Below are 19,215 nucleotides of genomic sequence, written 5' to 3' on the forward strand. Positions count from 1 at the left end.
CAAAGCGCTTTACAGATAGAAAGCCAACAATGCCCTCCCTTATGCATTTATTTATTTTTCTTTTCTTGTATTCTTGTATGTCCTTTTGGTATTCTCTCAGTTTGGTACAGAACATTTGTTTTTCAAATATCTGTGTGGAAATTGAATTGCAAAGCAGCAAAAAAAGATTTATGGATAGCAAATCTTTCTGTCCATCAGTGGGACTCATTTTTGTTCAGACTGAATCCAGGGTTATACAACCCAAAGATGTTATAAGTTATTACAATAAAAAATAGTAGGTCATTACATTACTTAGTCTCCATATTCTCAATAATATAACAGTTTAGTCAGTGTGGTACCAGTATTTAGAAATTATTGTTTGTGTTCATACTATAATTTTGATGTTATAGTAAATACAGTTTCTCCCAAACAGATTCTTTCCCGCACAGTTGAACATGATGATGACACAAGACATATAAACCATACTGTACCAAAATACTGCTTTTTACAAGATGTTTTGGAATCCTAACTGGAATACTATAAACTTAGATTTTATTTTAATACTAGAACTCTGACAAAACCAGGTTTTCTGAAATGCCAAATTTGTAAAAAATGTAATTCATTTTAGAAAATATTGTTATCTTTGCATATGTATGCTTTACTGCCTGTTAAACACCAAAACATTTTATATAATGGTTTTTACATGTAATTTGCATTTGTACAGATAAACACTCCACCAGCCCACTGATCAAAAAGTTTGCCCACCCCTTATTAGCCTGAGCTGTGCTTTGTGGTTAATACTGATTCTAAAATGGTTAGAATGCTGTATAGTACCTTAAAAAAACTGAATGCACATGAATAATGTTTATGAATGGTGGTTTTATAAAGTCTTCCCCTGCTCATGGAGTAAAATCCTTCACACTATTATGTGGTCCATGAAATGGTTGACCTCACCTCCTCCTTGCTTGTGAACAAGGACGTTCCTTTCCTACTCAATCATGATGCAATACTATCTTCAGTATTAACCTGCAACCTACCCTGTAAAATCTTAGCTATTTGTTGAGCATTCCACAATCTTTCTAGTCATCTGTTGCCTCTTTCCCAACATTTTAAACTGTTTCATGAAAAAATAGGTTATTTATTTTAAATATGACTGAAATTTCCCCAATTTAAATAGTGCTAAAATCATGAATATGTTCTACAGACTTCAGATGCTTTTCCCCTGCAAACCTCTTTCCTGTTTAAAATCCATTTCCCACCAATGTTTTCTTTTTTACACATATTTTATCCATCCCTTTCATCTCCTTGTATTAGAGGTTTAAGCACGTGAAAGAGGTGTCGCCCCCTGTTGGTGCTTATAATGACCCACGTTGTGCACTGGAACTAGTGAAGAAGACCACAGGGGTGAAGAAAATCCCATTTGGTATCAGCTCAGTCCGCTTTAACTCAAACCACGAAAAGTGCTCCATACCAGGTCAGTAAGCATGAGATCAGAATGTGCTATATGTCAGTCTCAGATGTAATAAATCAGGTTGTTCATAATTGGCAGTTTTATTATGTCGAGATATAGCATTTCTTTGGTTTTCTTTTTAGATTTAAAACTAAATCCTGTTCTTTTTCATTTCAAACAATGAACCTTTTTCACAAGTTTCTATTCAATTAATTAACATGATCTTTATATTTAATCCTAATAATTTTGCAACTGGTAATAAAAACTGACTTAAAATGAAATTGCTCATTGATTTTTGTGTCTGTGTAGTGTGGTGTCTGCTGTGCATTAGTGTGTCTGTGCTTATGAAATGCAAGTATTACTGTATGGAGTGAATGGTACTGATGTGTGATGATTTCGCAGCTAGAAATTAAATTTACAGCAAGAAAATGTAAAATAGCTATTACACTATGTACACTGTATTTTATTTTTGACTCACACACGTTTATAATCTCCTTCTCTCTCGCTTTCTCTTTCTCGTTCTCTCTGTCTCTGTCTCTCTCTCGCTCTCACGCACACACTCACACAGACACGCACACACTCACTCACACACACATACACACACGCACGCACGCAGGCAGGCAGGCAGGCAGGCAGGCACACACACACACACACACACACACACACACACACACACACACACACACACACACACACATACAGGCAAAAAAGAGTACGGTATATAGAATATCAACTTGATATCAAAAAGAAATGCACACATTTGCGTCTGTTTGTATGTGTCATCAATTTCATAATTTGTTCATGTTTAATTTGCTCTAGGGTCTTGACATGGCAGGGTGCAGGGTATCCTCACTACCATTATTGTGCATTTTAAGCATTTTCTTCCCCAGCCGTCACCAAAGTAGATGTTAAAGCAGACAGGGTAATGTAATGTAATGACACAAATATAAACAGGTGGAACACAAGAATGTCTCCACAGGGGATTCAGTGTAACACAGGTGACATGCATGTGCCATGTGTCATACACTACTGGACACAATGAAAAGACAGAAGACGACTATCTTAAGTTACACTTTGACTAAATACTGTATGCCTATGGTTGCTGTCCCCTCTGTGAGGTCTGGGGAGAAGGTTTAACGAAAACTAAGCACAGTCCTACCCTCCTGTACTCTTTGCAGGGCCTGGGTCCTATAATGTATTCGAGCATGGATTAGCAAGAGAGAGTTTTAAAAAGGCATTTTTAGGAAGAACCAGAAAGGGAGGCTTTGGCTCCACTGCTCTGCGGAACTCCATTTTTCACAACAAAGAATTGATGCAGGCCCCAAGTCCAGGACAGTATGAGGTAGGAAGAGTCATCAAAGTAGTCTTTCATTGCTTTTTCTGCTTTTTAAAAATAATTTCTTTATAGATCTATTAACTCCATAATTAAGCTGATAAATAAAGTTTGTTTGTAAGGATTGTGCGTGCTATATAAGGACTCTTGAAACACATTTTGATTTGAAGAAGAGCCTGTAATAAAAAGTTTGGGTATAACTTTATAGAAACGCTCATATTCTCATTGTAAACTGTGCACAGATTTGAGTGAATGTTGTGTGTTTGTGTTCAGGCAGAAAAGAAGACAGAGGAGAGTTACAAAAAGCAGCACACAGCAGTTTTCAAATCAACCACTGAACGTCTGCCATCATCTCTACTGGCTAAAGTAAGTCTCTCTGGCTTTACTCCCTTTTTCTTTTTGGCACCCAGTCATCTTCACAGTTGTCTTTCTCTCACTCTTTGTTATCATCAACATATTTCTGTTTTAAAGACTTTGAAACCAGCTTAACAAAAGAGGCTAAGATGGTGTAAAACACCATTATATGCCAAGTCTTACTTTCATAAATGGGCCATGGCAGAGGTAAAATCTGACCCACTATGGCAAGGATCTCATTTTCAGCCATTTATTTTCTTTGATGACTTCCTTTCTTCTTTTCGTCCATGTTTACATCTGTGTTGAAAAAAACAGGTCACCATTTCAGATACTTCTGTTCTTCTTTCTCTCCCACTTTTACCTACAAATCAAATTTTCACAACACTGCATTTGTAGATGTATTTTATTATAAGTGTATTTGATGTTTAATTATTCTGTCGATGGATATTTTATTAAAATAGTCTGTCCTCTATTTAGGTAAATCGTGCTTTTATTTCCACTGGGTATTTAATCTTAATTCAGTGATGCACATGAGTACTCCGTAGAGGCCTTTTATTTCATACTCAGATCCGAGTTTCACTGAACTGTGACATTAAAAATCTACTTACCCCTTAGGGATAACTTTCCATCTGTGACCTGAATTACAACATTTCTTAATGAAATGAAAATTGATATTTCTTGCCCAAAATCAAGCACAATAGCTCACATGTATATTAAATGTTCTATATTTATGTACATTGTCTCCTTCCAAAATTCAGTGGGAAAACTCAGCTTTTAGTATTCCATCTAGCGTTTTGGTTCTGTGGAGGAATGGGCTCAGTGTAAACCTCATCCTGGCATATAAATGTTCATTACTTCTTATTGTGTAGTTTTTAGTTTTAATAATGATATCTGCTGGGAAAGTTGATTCCAAATACCAAATTAACATACCGACCAATGTGATCCACCAGATGTTGGATCATACTGACCTGTATGATCCAGTGAATGTTTATATGCTCAATGTTGTGCTGTGAGGGAATGATCGACAAAGTGTGGACATTGGTCATACTGATGAAGAGCTAATCAATTTTCTATATCTTTTCTTTGAATATCTGTGGATAACTCTCTTCAAATTGTCCTTTTCTGTTTTGATTTTGTGTGTTTAATATTTATAACTTTGATGAACTTGGTGCAAGAACACGTTCAATGACAAAAGCTAAAAATAGGCATGTCTTTTTTCCCCATCATGTCAAAAAGGCTTCCCAGCCTGGATGTCAACCTCTTGTGGTCTGGACCTGGAATGAGGCCCTACATTTAGTTCCTTTCAATTCACAACACCATTTTTGTATGGTGTAATTTTTTGTATAATTGCCATAAAATTAAAAACAAAATAAATTAAAGTATTTACTAAAGTAAATATTGCTGTTGCCCTTGTCCTCATTATTTTAAATCAGTGCTTTAGTGTTGTACAGACCTCAAAATAGTAACAATGTAAAAGAAATTTGAAACAGTGACAAAGTTTAGACTGTGAAAGCTGGATGTCATGGCCCAGTGTGACAAAGGATGGTGTTTACTTGCATATAAATAATGTGCTGATGAAGAAACACAAAAAACAGCTGGATCAGAGGATTAGTGATTGCATCTTACTGACTCCAATAGTGAAAATATGCTCCTGGAGACTGTAAAATTTCTGCTACAGTATATGCTACGGCATTCCAATGTTTGAGATACACATTTTGTATTCTCAACTGCCCTTCAGAGTACCAGCTGGTGTTTACACTGATTACCTCCAAGGGTCAGAAATGTTATCTAAATTGTGGGGTAGAGGTCTTCAGAATGATCTTAAAACTGCCACACTCATTGCGGACAATAGAAAATTGCATGTGCACTGTTCCACATCAGTGGATTGACTTTGTCAGTTTATATGTCCCACTCAGCTACACACTACTGTATACTAATATTAACTCCCTTTAACTTCCATCTTAACAATATCATCACAGCAGGTGGTTTTTTTTTACATTCACTCAAGAATCTAATTGGTGAACATGTAGTGCTTTTAAGGACTGTATTAGTGATTGAAGTTGTTTATCATTGATTTGTTTGAGTGTCCCCATGAAAACATCAGTCATTAGTCAATGTAATCTTAAAGAATGAGGAGATTTTGGTGTCCATGGATTGGGATCAAGGTCACTGGGAGCACATAAATTTGCCATAACCATATAATTCATATACAAATTTCAATTTCACACAAATATCAAATAGGTGAAGACAATAAAGTAATGGCACTTTGTATGTAAAAATTCATACTGGATTGGTGACAATACAGGTAAGCATAGGTATCTTTTATTGAGACTGTTGTGAGTGTATACAAAATTGGATTTAAGTCTACAATATGTACATTATGCCTCTGGATGACTGTTAAAGTAGTGCATGCGTTTCACTATAGTATTAAAATAAAACATAATTTTTTATATTTCACAAGCCACAGATTTTTAGAAAGCTGGAGTGAGGTCTGACCAAGCCTAGTATTTCTCAGTCCCAACAATAAGTCCTGCTGATTTTCATTCCTGCTGTCTAACCACTGAGTGACTTACACCGTGGACATCAACTAAGTGCAATTAAATACCCAGTAATACATAAAACCAGCAGGACTAAGAGCATCACATACATTTTAAATTACCACCAATCACACACATGCATTAGAAGGAGAGATCAATGGTCTCTCCTTCTAATGCATGTGTGCTTCTTCTGGGCCACTTTATTCTGTGCCATCCTGCTCTACCCCAAGTAGTAAAAAAAACAACCCATAAAATTACTTTCATCAGAAAGAGGAGACTTTTCACTTGACCATCTGTTGGCATCTGCTACAGTTTTTGCTCTCATTGGGGTTTTTGGTTCATTAAATTATTTAATGTTTGTCTGACTGTTAGCCGATGCAGATAATGTGGATAATGGTAGAAATTGTGGCTCAGTCCACTAGGTCTGGGGACCGGAAGAAGGTTGGTCCATGTGGACCAGAAACATTTGGAGTGTGAGTTGGCAGTGGGAGGGGCCAGCTCACCTCTTGAGCGCCGTTGAGCTGCCCTTGAGGAAGGCACCAAGATGAAACTCCACGCTGCTCTACCTCCCACTGTATATGTTGCAGGCCTACAGGCCTCTTGTGTGTGGCTGTGTTTGTTTCAGGGGCTTTTACACGCATATATGCATATCAAAAATATATATAGAAAAAAAAAAAAAACCAAGTGGAAAAAATAATTTCACAAGGGATCAATAAATTACCTTTCTTCAGTTTTTTTTTCTTAGTCTCATTAAGCACATATAGCCGCAAGAGGGCACAAACCAGTGTCTTATTGTGCCTGTCCCGAGTCCAGATAAATACAGATGGTTGTGTCAGGAAGGGAATCTGACGTAAACCTTTTGCCAAATCAAACATGCAAATTTAATCTATGACTTCCATACCGGAGTGGTAGGCGAGAGTGCAGCCAAACAGCGTAGTATGGTGGTGTGTAGGATGACTTTGATGGTGAGGAAGATGAAGAGGGCAAAAGCAGAGCAGAGAACAAAATGGTGGAAGCTGAAAAAGGAAGAGTGTTGCATGACTTTTACGATGGAGTTAAGACAGGCTCTGGGTGGTCAGGAGGTGCTTCCAGATGACTGGACAACAGCTAATGTGATCAGGAAAACAGGTAGGAGAGTACTGGGTGTGTCATCTGGAAGAAAAGTAGATAAGGAGAGTTGGTGGTGGAATGAGGAGGTACAGGAGTGTGTACAGAAAAAGAGGTTACCAAAGAAGAAGTGGGACACTGAGAGGACTGAGGAGAGTAGACAGGAGTACAGGGAGATGCAGCGTAAGGTGAAGGTAGAGGTAGCAAAAGCCAAAGAAGGGGCTTATGATGACTTGTATGCTAGGTTGGACAGTAAGGAGGGAGAGACTGATCTATACCAGTTGGCAAGACAGAGAGATAGAGATGGGAAGCACATGCAGCAGGTTAGGGTGATTAAGGATAGGGATGGAAGTGTTTTGACAGGTGCCAGTAGTGTGATGGGAAGATGGATAGAGTACTTTGAAGAGTTGATGAACGAGGAAAATGAGAGAGAACAAAGACTAGAAGAGGTGACTGTTGTGGACCAGGAAGTTGCAAAGATTAGTCGGGATGAAGTGAGGAGGGCATTGAAGAGGATGAAGAGTGGAAAGGCAGGCGGTCCTGATTATATACCTGTAGAGGTATGGAAGTGTCTAGGAGAGGTGGCAGTAGAGTTTCTGACTGGGTTCTTCAGTAGGATCTTAGATAGTGAGAAGATGCCTGAGGAATGGAGGATAAAATGTGCTGGTGCCCAGCTTTAAGAACAAGGGAGATGTGCAGAGTTGTAGCTATTACAGAGGAATAAAGCTGATGAGCCACACAATGAAGTTATGGGAAAGAGTACTTGAAGCTAGACTAAGGGCAGAAGTGAACATTCGTGAGTAGCAGTATGGTTTCATGCCAAAAAAAGAGTACTACAGATGCAGTATTTGCTTTAAGGATGTTGATAGAGAAGTACAGAGAAGGCCAGAGGGAGCTGCATTGTGTTTTTGTAAATCTGTGGAAAGCTTATGACAGAGTGCCCAGAGAGGAACTGTGGTATTGTATGAGGAAGTCTGGAGTGGCAGAGAAGTATGTTAGAGCGGTGCAGGACATGTATGAGGACTGTAAGACAGTGGTGAGGTGTGCTGTAGGTGTGACAGAGGAGTTCAAGGTGGAGGTGGGACTGCATCAGAGATCAGCTCTGAGCCTCTTCTTGTTCGCTATGGTGATGGACAGGCTGACAGATGAGGTTAGACAGGAATCTCCATGGACTATAATGTTTATGTTTGCAGATGACATTGTGATCTGCAGTGAGAAGAAGGAACAGGTTGAGGAGAAGCTAGAGAGTTGGAGGTTTGTCCTGGAAAGGAGAGGAATGAAGGTTAGCCGCAGTAAGACAGAGTACATGTGTGTGAATGAGAGGGACCCAAGTGGAAGAGAGAGCTTACAGGGAGAAGAGATCAAGAAGGTGGAGGATTTTAAGTACTTAGGGTCAACAGTCCAGAGCAATGGAGAGTGCATAAAAGAGGTGAAGAAGCATGTACAGTCAGGTACGGGTGGAGAAAGGTGTCAGGTGCCAGTAGTGTGATGTGTGATAGAAGAGTTTCAGCTAAAAAGAAAGGAAAGGTGTACAAAACGGTGGTGAGACCAGTGATATTGTTTGGTCTAGAGACAGTGTCACTGAGGAAAAGACAGGAGACAAAGCTGGAGGTAGCAGAGATGAAGATGCTGAGGTTCTCTTTGGGAGTGACCAGGAAGGATAGAATCAGGAATGAGTACATCAGAGGGACAGCACATGTTAGAGGTTTTGGAGATAAAGTCAGAGAGGCCAGACTGAGATGGTTTGGACATGTCCAGAGGAGAGATAGTGAATATATCGGTAGAAGGATGCTGAGTTTTGAACTGCCAGGCAGGAGGCCTAGAGGAAGACCAAAGAGGAGGTTTATGGATGTAATGAAAGAGGACATGAAGGTAGTTGGTGTGAGAGAAGAGGATGCAGAAGACAGGGTTAGATGGAGGCAATTGATTCGCTGTGGCGACCCCTGAAGGGAAAAGCTGAAAAGGAAAAGAAGAACACAGTGTACATAATATTTGTATTTCCTATTGTTATACACATATGTAGTGTATCTACAGTATAGTTATGTATTTTCAGAGGTCTGTGAGTTCAAACGATCAGTTGTAGACTCATTATATGCCAGACACACATGGTGATTAAATATTTAACAATGGGTTTAGTTTGGCTTAATTCCCAGTACCAGCACCTCCAGCTTGGTTTTGTGTTCCCAAAAACATAATTGGCTGCCGTCACAGGTGGGGAGCTGGCAAAGTGGAGGTGAAAAGAACCAGCTGGTGGCACCACGTGTCACCAAGGTAACACGTGTCTCTCTATTTCCCCTCCTTGGACAAACAGCAGGGTAAGCCATGACATGGGGTTTGGACTTGAAGTGAGAAAAAAGAAAAATGATATGAAAATAAGTTAGGGAGCTATTTTTTTCAAATATGCAATATTGCCTCCACATTTCAATCCCTGTCATGTCTCCTTTTCTTCTCCTGGTAGTACCTTGGTGCTCTGCGGAGAAGATCTGACACCACTTGTAATCACTCCACACAGCACCTCTTTTATGACCAGTTAATGAAAAATCACCTGGGGACTTCTTAATGCTAACATTTAGCCACATGCTGTGCTGCAGCCTAGGCTGTAGCCCTGGTATTGCCCCCCGCTGCCATGGATATTAAAAGTGTCTAATCAGAAAACAATCATTGTCATTAAAGTGGAATAAGAAAGAAAGAAAGAAGAGAAAGAAAAAGATTAAAAGCAAAAAAGTCTTGGAAGTCTATTTTGCTGTAAAGGGCAACATTTTGTTGAAGAAATTATTCACAGTGCACAGGTGCGCAGTGCAATGGTAAATAGTAGTAGAAAGAAAGGAATGTGGTTGCTTGAATTATATAATCTGTTTTCCAGGGATAACAGGTTTAGAGACCTGTTATCTGACATGCAGCACCAACACCATCCATTGAAACCAATCCACACCAAAGGCTAATGCTAAATGTTCATCCGTGTTTTCATAAACAACTTTTTACTTACTGGCTATAACATTTTGATACCCTAAAAGAATAATATCAAAATTTAAAATTGAAACAAAATTACACATATATTCACATTTAACTATGTCTTTATATTTTACTTAAAGAATAAAACTCAAATTTCAAAATTTTTCAAAATTTTCAAATGTGATTTTAAAAGAATGTTAACAGAAGTCATGTTTCCACATAATACACTTGATCTAGGGCCAATCCCGTCTTTTTTGTTAGTAACTTTTTGAACCATTTTTCTACATGATACATAGAGAACCAAACACGGATGATCCTTACTCCAGCTCCATTGGTGAATATAATACCACTTAGGTCGTTTTTTTTCTTTTGGTTTGGGATGAAAATGTAAATCAGGCACACATCATCTAGTTCAAATATCTCAAACTGTTTGAGGCCCTTTCCCTCACCACAGGTTTGCTTTTGGGTTGATTACATATCGTGAAGAAAAAGAAACAGACATTTTCAGAAAAACAGATCTGAAATAAGAGATGATTGCATTAGATTTTTCATTTCTCAAATTCAACACTCTTTGTAATTATAATTCTTCCCGATCCCCAACTTTCTCTTCTTTTTCTTATAATTTGCTTTTCCTTTTCCCGTTTCCTTCAAACCCATTTTCCTCTCTTTCCTTTCCATTCTCTCCATTCTTTCTCCTTCTTTCTTATGTCCAAAAGCTTCCATGACCATTCTGTTGCAGAGGTCGTAGGACACCCTCGGCCAACATTGGAAAGGAATACATGTGGAATTCATTCTGGTCCTATGTTTTTCCCGAAGGGAGTGCAGTTCCTCTCCTGTGGATCAGCGAAATATTGCCCTGTCCCTTCAAGCAACAGGAAAGATGTTTGACCACTCAGTTTGAACAGGGCAGGTTTTTTCCTGATCTGAAGTTTGAAGCAGATATTTAAGCTCCGACGTTCGTCTTATTTTATTAATTAAATCTTGTTTCGATTGATCGGTAGTCCAGTCGTAGCTGAGGTGCAGCTATTCGCTGCTGCGCTATGTGTCCTAAATAATTTTAACGTGTTTTTAATGTCAGGTTGCTAATTTATTGGCAAATGTAACTCGTAGAACTGACTTTAGCCAACTGACCAAGCCAAACTAAGAAAGAAATGCGGTTCTTTTAAGATGGAATGGCTGTCGGAGTTTATGCAAATAGAATAATAAGTGGTGAAACTGGGTGAGATTTTTTTCTTTTTGATAAAGTTCAAAGCAAGAAGCAGACAAGGCCATCAACCCAGACAAAGTGTACAACCAGGTGAAAAATAAGGTAAAATTTATGTCAGATTTCTCCATATTCTAGTGGCATTTATTATCGTTTTTTATTCAGGGATATTAATCATTAAATGCTGTTAGTACTAGACAATTTATGGGTAGTCGAAATGCTAATAAAAAAAAATAGTAATCGGATATTTTACAGACCAAGAGTTACAGGAATTTATTCTGTATCACAAGCAACAGCACACGTCATTATACAAAATGTGAATGTTTTAATGTGAATAAACTGTTATGTCTGAAAGGAGTGTCGTATCATTTCTTCCAGAACAAGACCCTAAGTCAGACCACAACTGGACGTCATTGGCCAAAGCAGGACCCTTATACTATACATCTCATTAAGAATACGATTTTTGTCTTTTTTATTTCAAGTGGGCCAAATTACTGATATTAAAAGCAAACTATTGAAAATTACTGCTGTAATTTGATTCTTTTAAGAAGCCATGTATCTTACTATGATCCAAGGTTTTGATCAAGTGTGATACTTTTGCGTGGCCACAGCGCGCACATCTGATGTTGCTCACAGTGGTCCTCAGGAAGCTTGTGTGTTAGATTAGAGGGAATATTGGTTGTAAGATATGATTACAGGCTTCAAAACATAGCGACCAGAGCTGCTCCTGTCCTAGGCTTTGTAATATCACCATGTAAAAAGCTGCATGTATGTGTCTGTTTTCACTTGTGCTTTGTGATTTCACACAAAACATTGCAGCATCATTCTCCACTGTTTTGTGGAGGTTGAGATGTGTTTATTTGTACTTTAGAGCAAACTTACCCCCAAACAACCTTAAAAACATTATTTTTTTCCCTTGTATTATCTGCTTTGCTTAAGGCAATGCTGCTTTTTAATTCACTTCCCAATTTGCTTGCCTTCCACTGCTCTCTTGTAATAATTTCTTCTGATTTAGATGACTCTAAAGTTCAATGTGTCTTTGGACCATGCTACAACCTTCCACCAAGTTTTACGAAAATCAAACTGGTGTTTTCTTCACAGTCCTGTCTGTGGAGATTCTCAGTCATCCAGGTCATGGTAGATTGCTGTGTTGAATAAAGTCCACTGAACAAACAAACAATTGCTGCTAAATGGGGAAGGAAACATAAGCGTTTTGTTTGAAGTTCCATTTTTATTCTGATGCAAAATACAATTGTGTCATTTTTGTTTTTGTTCAAGGAAGCCTATTGGTGCCATATAAGGTTTTTAAAACTGTCTCTCTAGTTCTCTCTCTCTTTAGCATTTACCAGACAGTAATCACATGCACCGTTCATCATACATCAATTGTGTTAATATAATAATTGAATCAAATAGGAAAAGGAGGGACATTACAACTGAAGACACTTAGTTTTTAGTGCCAGTCATCTGAAAGGAGACATAAAGAAAGAGCAACATAAATTCACTAACAGGTACTTCTGTGCCAGTGTCACAGGCAGAATTCATTCACAAGGCCTGACAGAGTCGAGCAAATCCACTTTAATACTGATTACATGTGGAAAAACACCACATTGCCCTTTAAATAGATACCGCACACCACAAACTTGAGGAAGATGGAAAGAGAAAAGAGTTGAAAGTGAGTGGAAGAAGCAGTGGGAGGGACTGAAGGAAAGACAAAGTGAATGAGAGAGAACCACTTTGTATAATTTGTAATTATCTATCCTATTAGCTCTGGTTGAGATAATTACACTGTTTGCTAAACATACATTTATCAAACTGAGGAGCAACATCACCTCCTGTGCTGCAGAATGAAGAGAACTATGAAATTCTGGGAGGCAAAATTACACCGAGAATGAATTGGGGTGAGACAGATGGGTGAACTAATAATAAACAGGGAGAGAAAAGCATAATGTAGACAGTGAACGAAAGAAAGAATGAAGACAGCAGGAAAAGAGAAGATATGGGACATTGCTGCCTCTTTAGAGAGATAAAGATGATCGATAAATTAAAACCATTTGAGTCAGACAAAGAGTGTGACTGCTGTGCTGAAGGTAATGCCATGGGCGAGTTACTCTTGAAGTATTCTGAAACAGGGAAATGTGCAGCAGCCCATGTTTTTCCACTTACTATTTGCCTGCATGTGTCATTGCTTTTTTATAATAGATCCATGGGCAGCTAATGATATGTCATGGACGAGGCTCCATTGGAATCTAGGGAGTTGGATGATGATAGAAAGGAACAAAAACAGGAAAATTGAGTTATAGATTTGATATGGATTTTACTGTCAGCTGTCAGGGTAATGATTGTGATGTGAGGCCCAGTGAAAATTTGAGCACAATCAAGTATGCACATATAGACAAAGTGACTCCAATGGACTGCCCCCCCACACACACATTGATACACATACTCATGAAAATATACAGTAAACATGGATGCACGAGTTCATTTTAAATGAATGTTTGTCTAGATATACTGTACATGTGAATAGTCCACATGAACAGGAGAAAAATCTGAGCACACTTGTGTGACCAAATGAAGTGTATTTTCATGATCTGCTCAGTATTCTTCTGAACAATTCTTAAATATGATGGCTAGAACGATACAGAACAAAGAAAGGAAGAGTTGTGGTGCTGTCATGCTGACCAGCTGCACTGATGAGTCTCTCTGATAAGAGTATTCTAGCCCGATTTCTTGTCTTTTTGTTTATTCCTCACCTTAGCCACTCTTTCATTCCCTCTTGGCTGTAAACAGAGTAAAAAAGGAAACAACAAGCCTTGTTATTGATTTTGTACACAGGAATTGCTCGAGTATACATACCGTCTCTGTTAGCTAACATGCCCGTCATCACTTGTCTTGAAACTTAAACTCACATTGAAACTGCATTTGAATTAGTTGACCTTTCATTTTGTCTGTATTTCAACCCACTTGATTGCTCAGGTGTTTATTTGGGAATGTTACATGTTCTGTCTTTGCTTGTGTAATGTTGAATTTGTGTCTGTGATGAAAACGTGATCTGTCAGGGGTACTGCACTCCACTTCTTATCCTATGTCACCTGGAATTGGCCCCAGCAGTCCCACCCCCACAATGGTAAATCATGCTGGATATTTAGGATAATATTAATGACAAATTGAACTCCAACAACTATTAAAACCCACAAGCAACACTGTTCTTATGCACTAAATGGATAGATTGAGATTGAATGTCGGCAGGGGCGGCAGTAGCTCAGTCCATTAGATCTTGGGCTGGGGGCTGGGGACAGGATGGGTTAGGGGCTGGACGGTGGCATTGTCCCCCTACAAACTGCTCATGGGGGGCGCACAAGGAAGGAACTACCCATCCCCTCTACCTCTCATTATCTGCATGGTTACAGGCTCCTTGTTTGTGTGTGTAGGTGTATGTGTGTGTGTGTGTGTGTGTGTGTGTGTGTGTGTGTGTGTGTGTGTTTCAGGGTTGTACAGGTTTGTTAGTTATCATCACGCGTATATATGTTTGTGTGTGTGTGTGTGTGTGTGTGTGTTTCAGGGTTGTACAGACACACACACACACACACACACACACACACACACACACACACACACACACACAAACATATATACGCGTGATGATAACTAACAAACTAATAATTGGAGCAGAGAAAATAATTTCCCTATGCTAAAAATATTTTTTTTTCTTCTTCTGTTTTAATATATGCATTTAAACTTTTACATGCCAACTTTGTATGTATCTGATGTGACTTGATTACCTACGCACTTCTGAGTTTGAGTTACAATCAGTGAAGCAGAGGGGACAGGTGATTGTACAAAACAGGCCTAATATTAAACGCCTGAACCCAGAAGTGCTTCTTGACGCTTGCTAAATCTTGCTTATGCTCTATCAACCCTGTATTTTAATTTCAAGTGTTTTTAAACTGTTAAAAGGCTACTGAAGAAAAACTGCTGAACAGAGAAGCCTAGCAACTAAGCTCATCGTGCAAAAAATGTCATCCATAAAATGCATTATATTTAAACAATGTAAATCTTTGTTCTGCATATTCTGCCCTATGTGTTTGCAGTGGGTGTCTTGGAATGAATTATGGGCGCTAAAGTGCAAGAAGTAAAAGCTGTGGGCTCAGTGCTTTAGTCTGAGCTACTTTATTTTTCCCTTTTACTTGAGAAAAAAATATTTACAGACTATTTTAAGCTGTGGTCTGGTCTCTTAAATACCACTGTCTGAGCTTCTGTTGTTTTTTGCTGCTTCACTTTACAGAAGGCTGTTGTTGAGCTGCCTTCCATTAAATGATGTGAAAGTCTCTGCTTGGTCGAAAATTCAAGGCCCTAATTCAAACTGGTTGCTTCATCTTTTTGAAGACTTGTGTTCATTCAATAGCCTGAATGACAGGCAGACACAGTAAATACTGTGACCGATGATGAATGACAAAGACATTAAAGCTTCTGCCCTAAACTCCTATAGGCTGTACAAAGTTGACCCCTTCACATAATTACATACAGTGTATATTGATAGATAGATAGATACTTTATTGAGTAACATACGTATGACTTTTTTCTTTTCTTTCTCTGACTAATCATTTTCCTCATAGAGATGTTTGGAACAAGGCCAATGAATCATTTATTCAAAGAAAAATATACCCTTACAGACTGATAAAGCTAGACAGCAATTGGAGAGTAGAAATTCAAGAAATTCTATCATTTATTGTTTCATCAATATATGAATTCATCATCAAAGTGTACTGATGTTGTTGCAAACCTAGAAAACATGCAGCAATGATAGGACAAAAAACTTAGTTATGACAAGTAATGATTATTAATATTTCACACGATTTTTTCAGAAGTGACCATGACATCACTTGATATTAAATTTAATTTTGGTTGGTTTAATTTCCTGATGCAACTTTTAATAGCACATGATGTTTGTTTACAAAGGCATAGAGTAGAGAGGGCGATAAAATATGAAGTAAAACAGGAAAAGATGTAGACAGTAAAAGGAGAATGTCAGCCACTAGAAATAATAAGGATGCATGCATGAACAACAGAGGATAAGGAAGGGAAGAGAGTGAGCAGAGCAAGTGAATCTTAAAATGTGTGATAGGGCACAGATGGAGAACTTGTCTGCATAGCACTTTCAGATTTTATGATGTGTGGATGCTTGGAGGAAAGGTTCACATATGCTAAGTGAGATTGTTTTTCTTTCTTTCCTTCTCTTCCTCTCTTGGTGTGAAGTCCTGGTTATTGTTACTTTCCTCATGTTTTGCTGTTATAAAACAAGTCAAGTGAAAAGCAGCCTTTTCTCTAAAATTCTCTGTATTTCCAAATAAAAACTTTTTCTTTTTCAAGAACAGTGAAAGTGGATATACACTACAAGATTTCTTCCACATCCATAATTGCAGCCTTTGTAGTCACTGTATCCTCCATTAGTTTCCTGTACACAGCATTCTCATTTATAGTGAATGACTGTATATATGACTGATAATTTTCCATACTTTCCTTTATAAATCACTGGTTGTTCAGATCAACAATTTCAGTTAAATATATCTTATAACAGACAAACACAGTGGTGTTTGAGAAGTGAAATAAAGTTATAAGATTTACAGATAGTGTGGCCCTTGTTGTTTTATTGATTTGAATGAGCACTAATTATTGGAATACAAAATTTGTTTAGTAAGCTCATTGACCTACATACAAAGGTGAAGCCAATCACAAGAAAGGGTATTTATGGTGGCCAATTGTAAGTTCTTGTCCTCTTTGCATTTACTATGAAAAGTGGCAACAGAGGAAACTCAAAACAACTGTCAAACAACTCTCCGTCCAAAGATTGTTCAACATCATGGTTTAGGGGAAGGATGCAAAAAGCTATCTCAAAGATTTCAGCTGTTAATTTCCACTGCAAGGCACATAGTGAGGAAATGGAAGAACACATGCACAGTGCTAGTTAAGGCCCAGAGTGGCAAGCCAAGAAAAATGTCAGATAAACGGATACGATGGATGGTGAGAGCAGTCAGTCATCCCATATACCAGCTCCAAAGACCTACAACATCATCTTGCTGCAGATGGTGTCACTGTGCATTGTTCAACTATTCAACACACTTCGCACAAAAGGATGCTCCATGGAATAGCTTTGGAAGAAGCTTTGTCTGCGCACGTGCCACAAACAGAGTCGCTTGAGGTATGCTAAAGCACATTTGGACAAGCCAGCTTCATTTTGGAATGAGATGCTCTGGACTGATTGAACTGAAATTGAGATATTTGGACATAACAAGGGGTGTACCATGTACCATGGCAGATGAAGAAAAAAGTGCTCCAAAACAAACACATGCTATCCACAATAAAATTTGGAGGTGGTTCCATCATGCTGTGGGACTCTTGTGTCCAGTGCAGGTACTGCTAATCCTTTTAAAGTTGAAGGTTGCATGGATTCCAGTCTGTATCAGCAAATTCCTGCAAACAATATTTAAGAAGGGTGGCACGGTGGTGCAGTGGTTAGCGCTACCGCCTCACAACACAGCGGACCTGGGTTCACGTCCCGCTCTGTGCGGAGTTCGCATGCTGTGTGGATTTTCTCCGGGTTCTCCGGCTTCCTCTCACCTCCAACAGCATGCGCTTCAGGTTGATTGGCCGGTCCCAAATTGACCCTAGGAGTGAGTGTGTGTGTGAATGATTGTTTGTTTCTATGTGGCTCCGCGGTACACTGGCGTCGTGCCCGGAGTGTCCCCCGCCTCACGCCCTGAGACTGCTGGGATAGGCACCGGCTCCCCCGCGATCTGCGTTAGCGGATTAAGTGGGTTAGAAGATGAATGAATGAATGAATAAATGAATATTTAAGAATGAGAGACAATGTTTTATTTAGTCAGTTTATTTTCTTTTCTTTCCAGACATGTTATTACAGCAGACTTCACTTTCATCAGTTTTTGGAACATCAACCACATCTGAATAGAAAAAAACGGGTTGACGGGTAGAAGCCATGGCTTGTGAAATTCCCGTCCCCTAAATCAACAACATCTCTCTCATTACAACACATCATCAACCAGATTCAGACATTACATATCACACTTACATTATTTTATTTTGGTCTTCTTCTTTTCTTTTTCAGCTTTTCCCTTCAGGGGTCACCACAGCGAATCAGTAACCCTGTCTTCTACATGCTCTTCTCTCACACCAACTACACGTTCTACCAATATATTCACGATCTCTCCTCTGGACATGTCCAAACCATCTCAGTCTGGCCTCTCTGACTTTATCTCCAAAACCTCTAACATGTGCTGTCCCTCTGATGTACTCATTCCTGATCCTATCCATCCTGGTCACTCCCAGAGAGAACCTCAGCATCTTCATCTCTGCTACCTCCAGCTCTGTCTCCTGTCTTTTCTTCAGTGACACTGTCTCTAGACCAAACAACATCGCTGGTCTCACCACAGTTTTGTACACCTTTCCTTTCATTTTGGCTGAAACTCTTCTATCACACATCACACCTGACACTTTTCTCCAACCGTACCATCCTGCCTGTGCATGCTTCTTCACCTCTTTTCCACACTCGCCATTGCTCTGGACTGTTGACCCTAAGTACTTAAAATCCTCCACCTTCTTGATCTCTTCTCCCTGTAACCTCACTCTTCCACTTGGGTCCCGCTCATTCACACACATGTACTCTGTCTTACTGCGGCTAACCTTCATTCCTCTCCTTTCCAGGACAAACCTCCACCTCTCTAGCTTCTCCTCCACCTGTTCCCTGCTCTCACTACAGATCACAATGTCATCTGCAAACATCATAGTCCATGGAGATTCCTGTCTAACCTCGTCTGTCAACCTGGGGCCTCAGAGCTGATCCCTGGTGCAGTCCCACCTCCACCTTGAACTCCTCTATCACACCTATAGCACACCTCACCACTATCTTACATTCCTCATACATGTCCTGCACCGCTCTAACATACTTCTCTGCCACTCCAGACTTCCTCATACAAGACCACAGTTCTTCTCTGGTCACCCTGTCATAAGCTTTCCCCAGATCTACAAAAACACAATGCAGCCCCCTGCCTTCTCTGTACTTCTCTATCAACATCCTCAAAGCAAATACTGAATCTGTAGTACTCTTTTTTTGGCATGAAACCACACTGTTGCTCACAAATGCTCACTTCTGCCCCTTGTCTAGCTTCCATTACTCTTTCCCATAACTTCATTGTATGGCTCATCAGCTTTATTCCTCTGTAGTTGCCACAACTCTGCACATCTCCCTTGTTCTTAAAAATGGGCACCAGCACATTTGTCCTCCATT

General features: G+C 39.2%; 1 protein-coding gene across 3 annotated transcripts in view; it reads left to right on the forward strand.

Moving 5' to 3' along the window:
• stpg2 (sperm-tail PG-rich repeat containing 2) overlaps positions 1-19,215 on the forward strand; it is a 65,044-nt gene that overhangs the window by 15,444 nt on the left and 30,385 nt on the right. For 2 of the 3 annotated variants that reach the window (XM_068311505.1, XM_068311506.1), the window contains exons 8-10: positions 1,294-1,453; positions 2,608-2,771; positions 3,036-3,128. In XM_068311505.1, the coding sequence (XP_068167606.1) occupies positions 1,294-1,453; positions 2,608-2,771; positions 3,036-3,128 (417 nt within the window). Of the gene's footprint in view, positions 1-1,293; positions 1,454-2,607; positions 2,772-3,035; positions 3,129-4,352; positions 4,470-19,215 lie in introns of those variants that run through there. The other variant, XM_068311504.1, reaches the window with a different exon arrangement.

Source organism: Antennarius striatus, chromosome 3, assembly GCF_040054535.1.
Source record: "Antennarius striatus isolate MH-2024 chromosome 3, ASM4005453v1, whole genome shotgun sequence".
NCBI lineage: Eukaryota > Metazoa > Chordata > Actinopteri > Lophiiformes > Antennariidae > Antennarius > Antennarius striatus.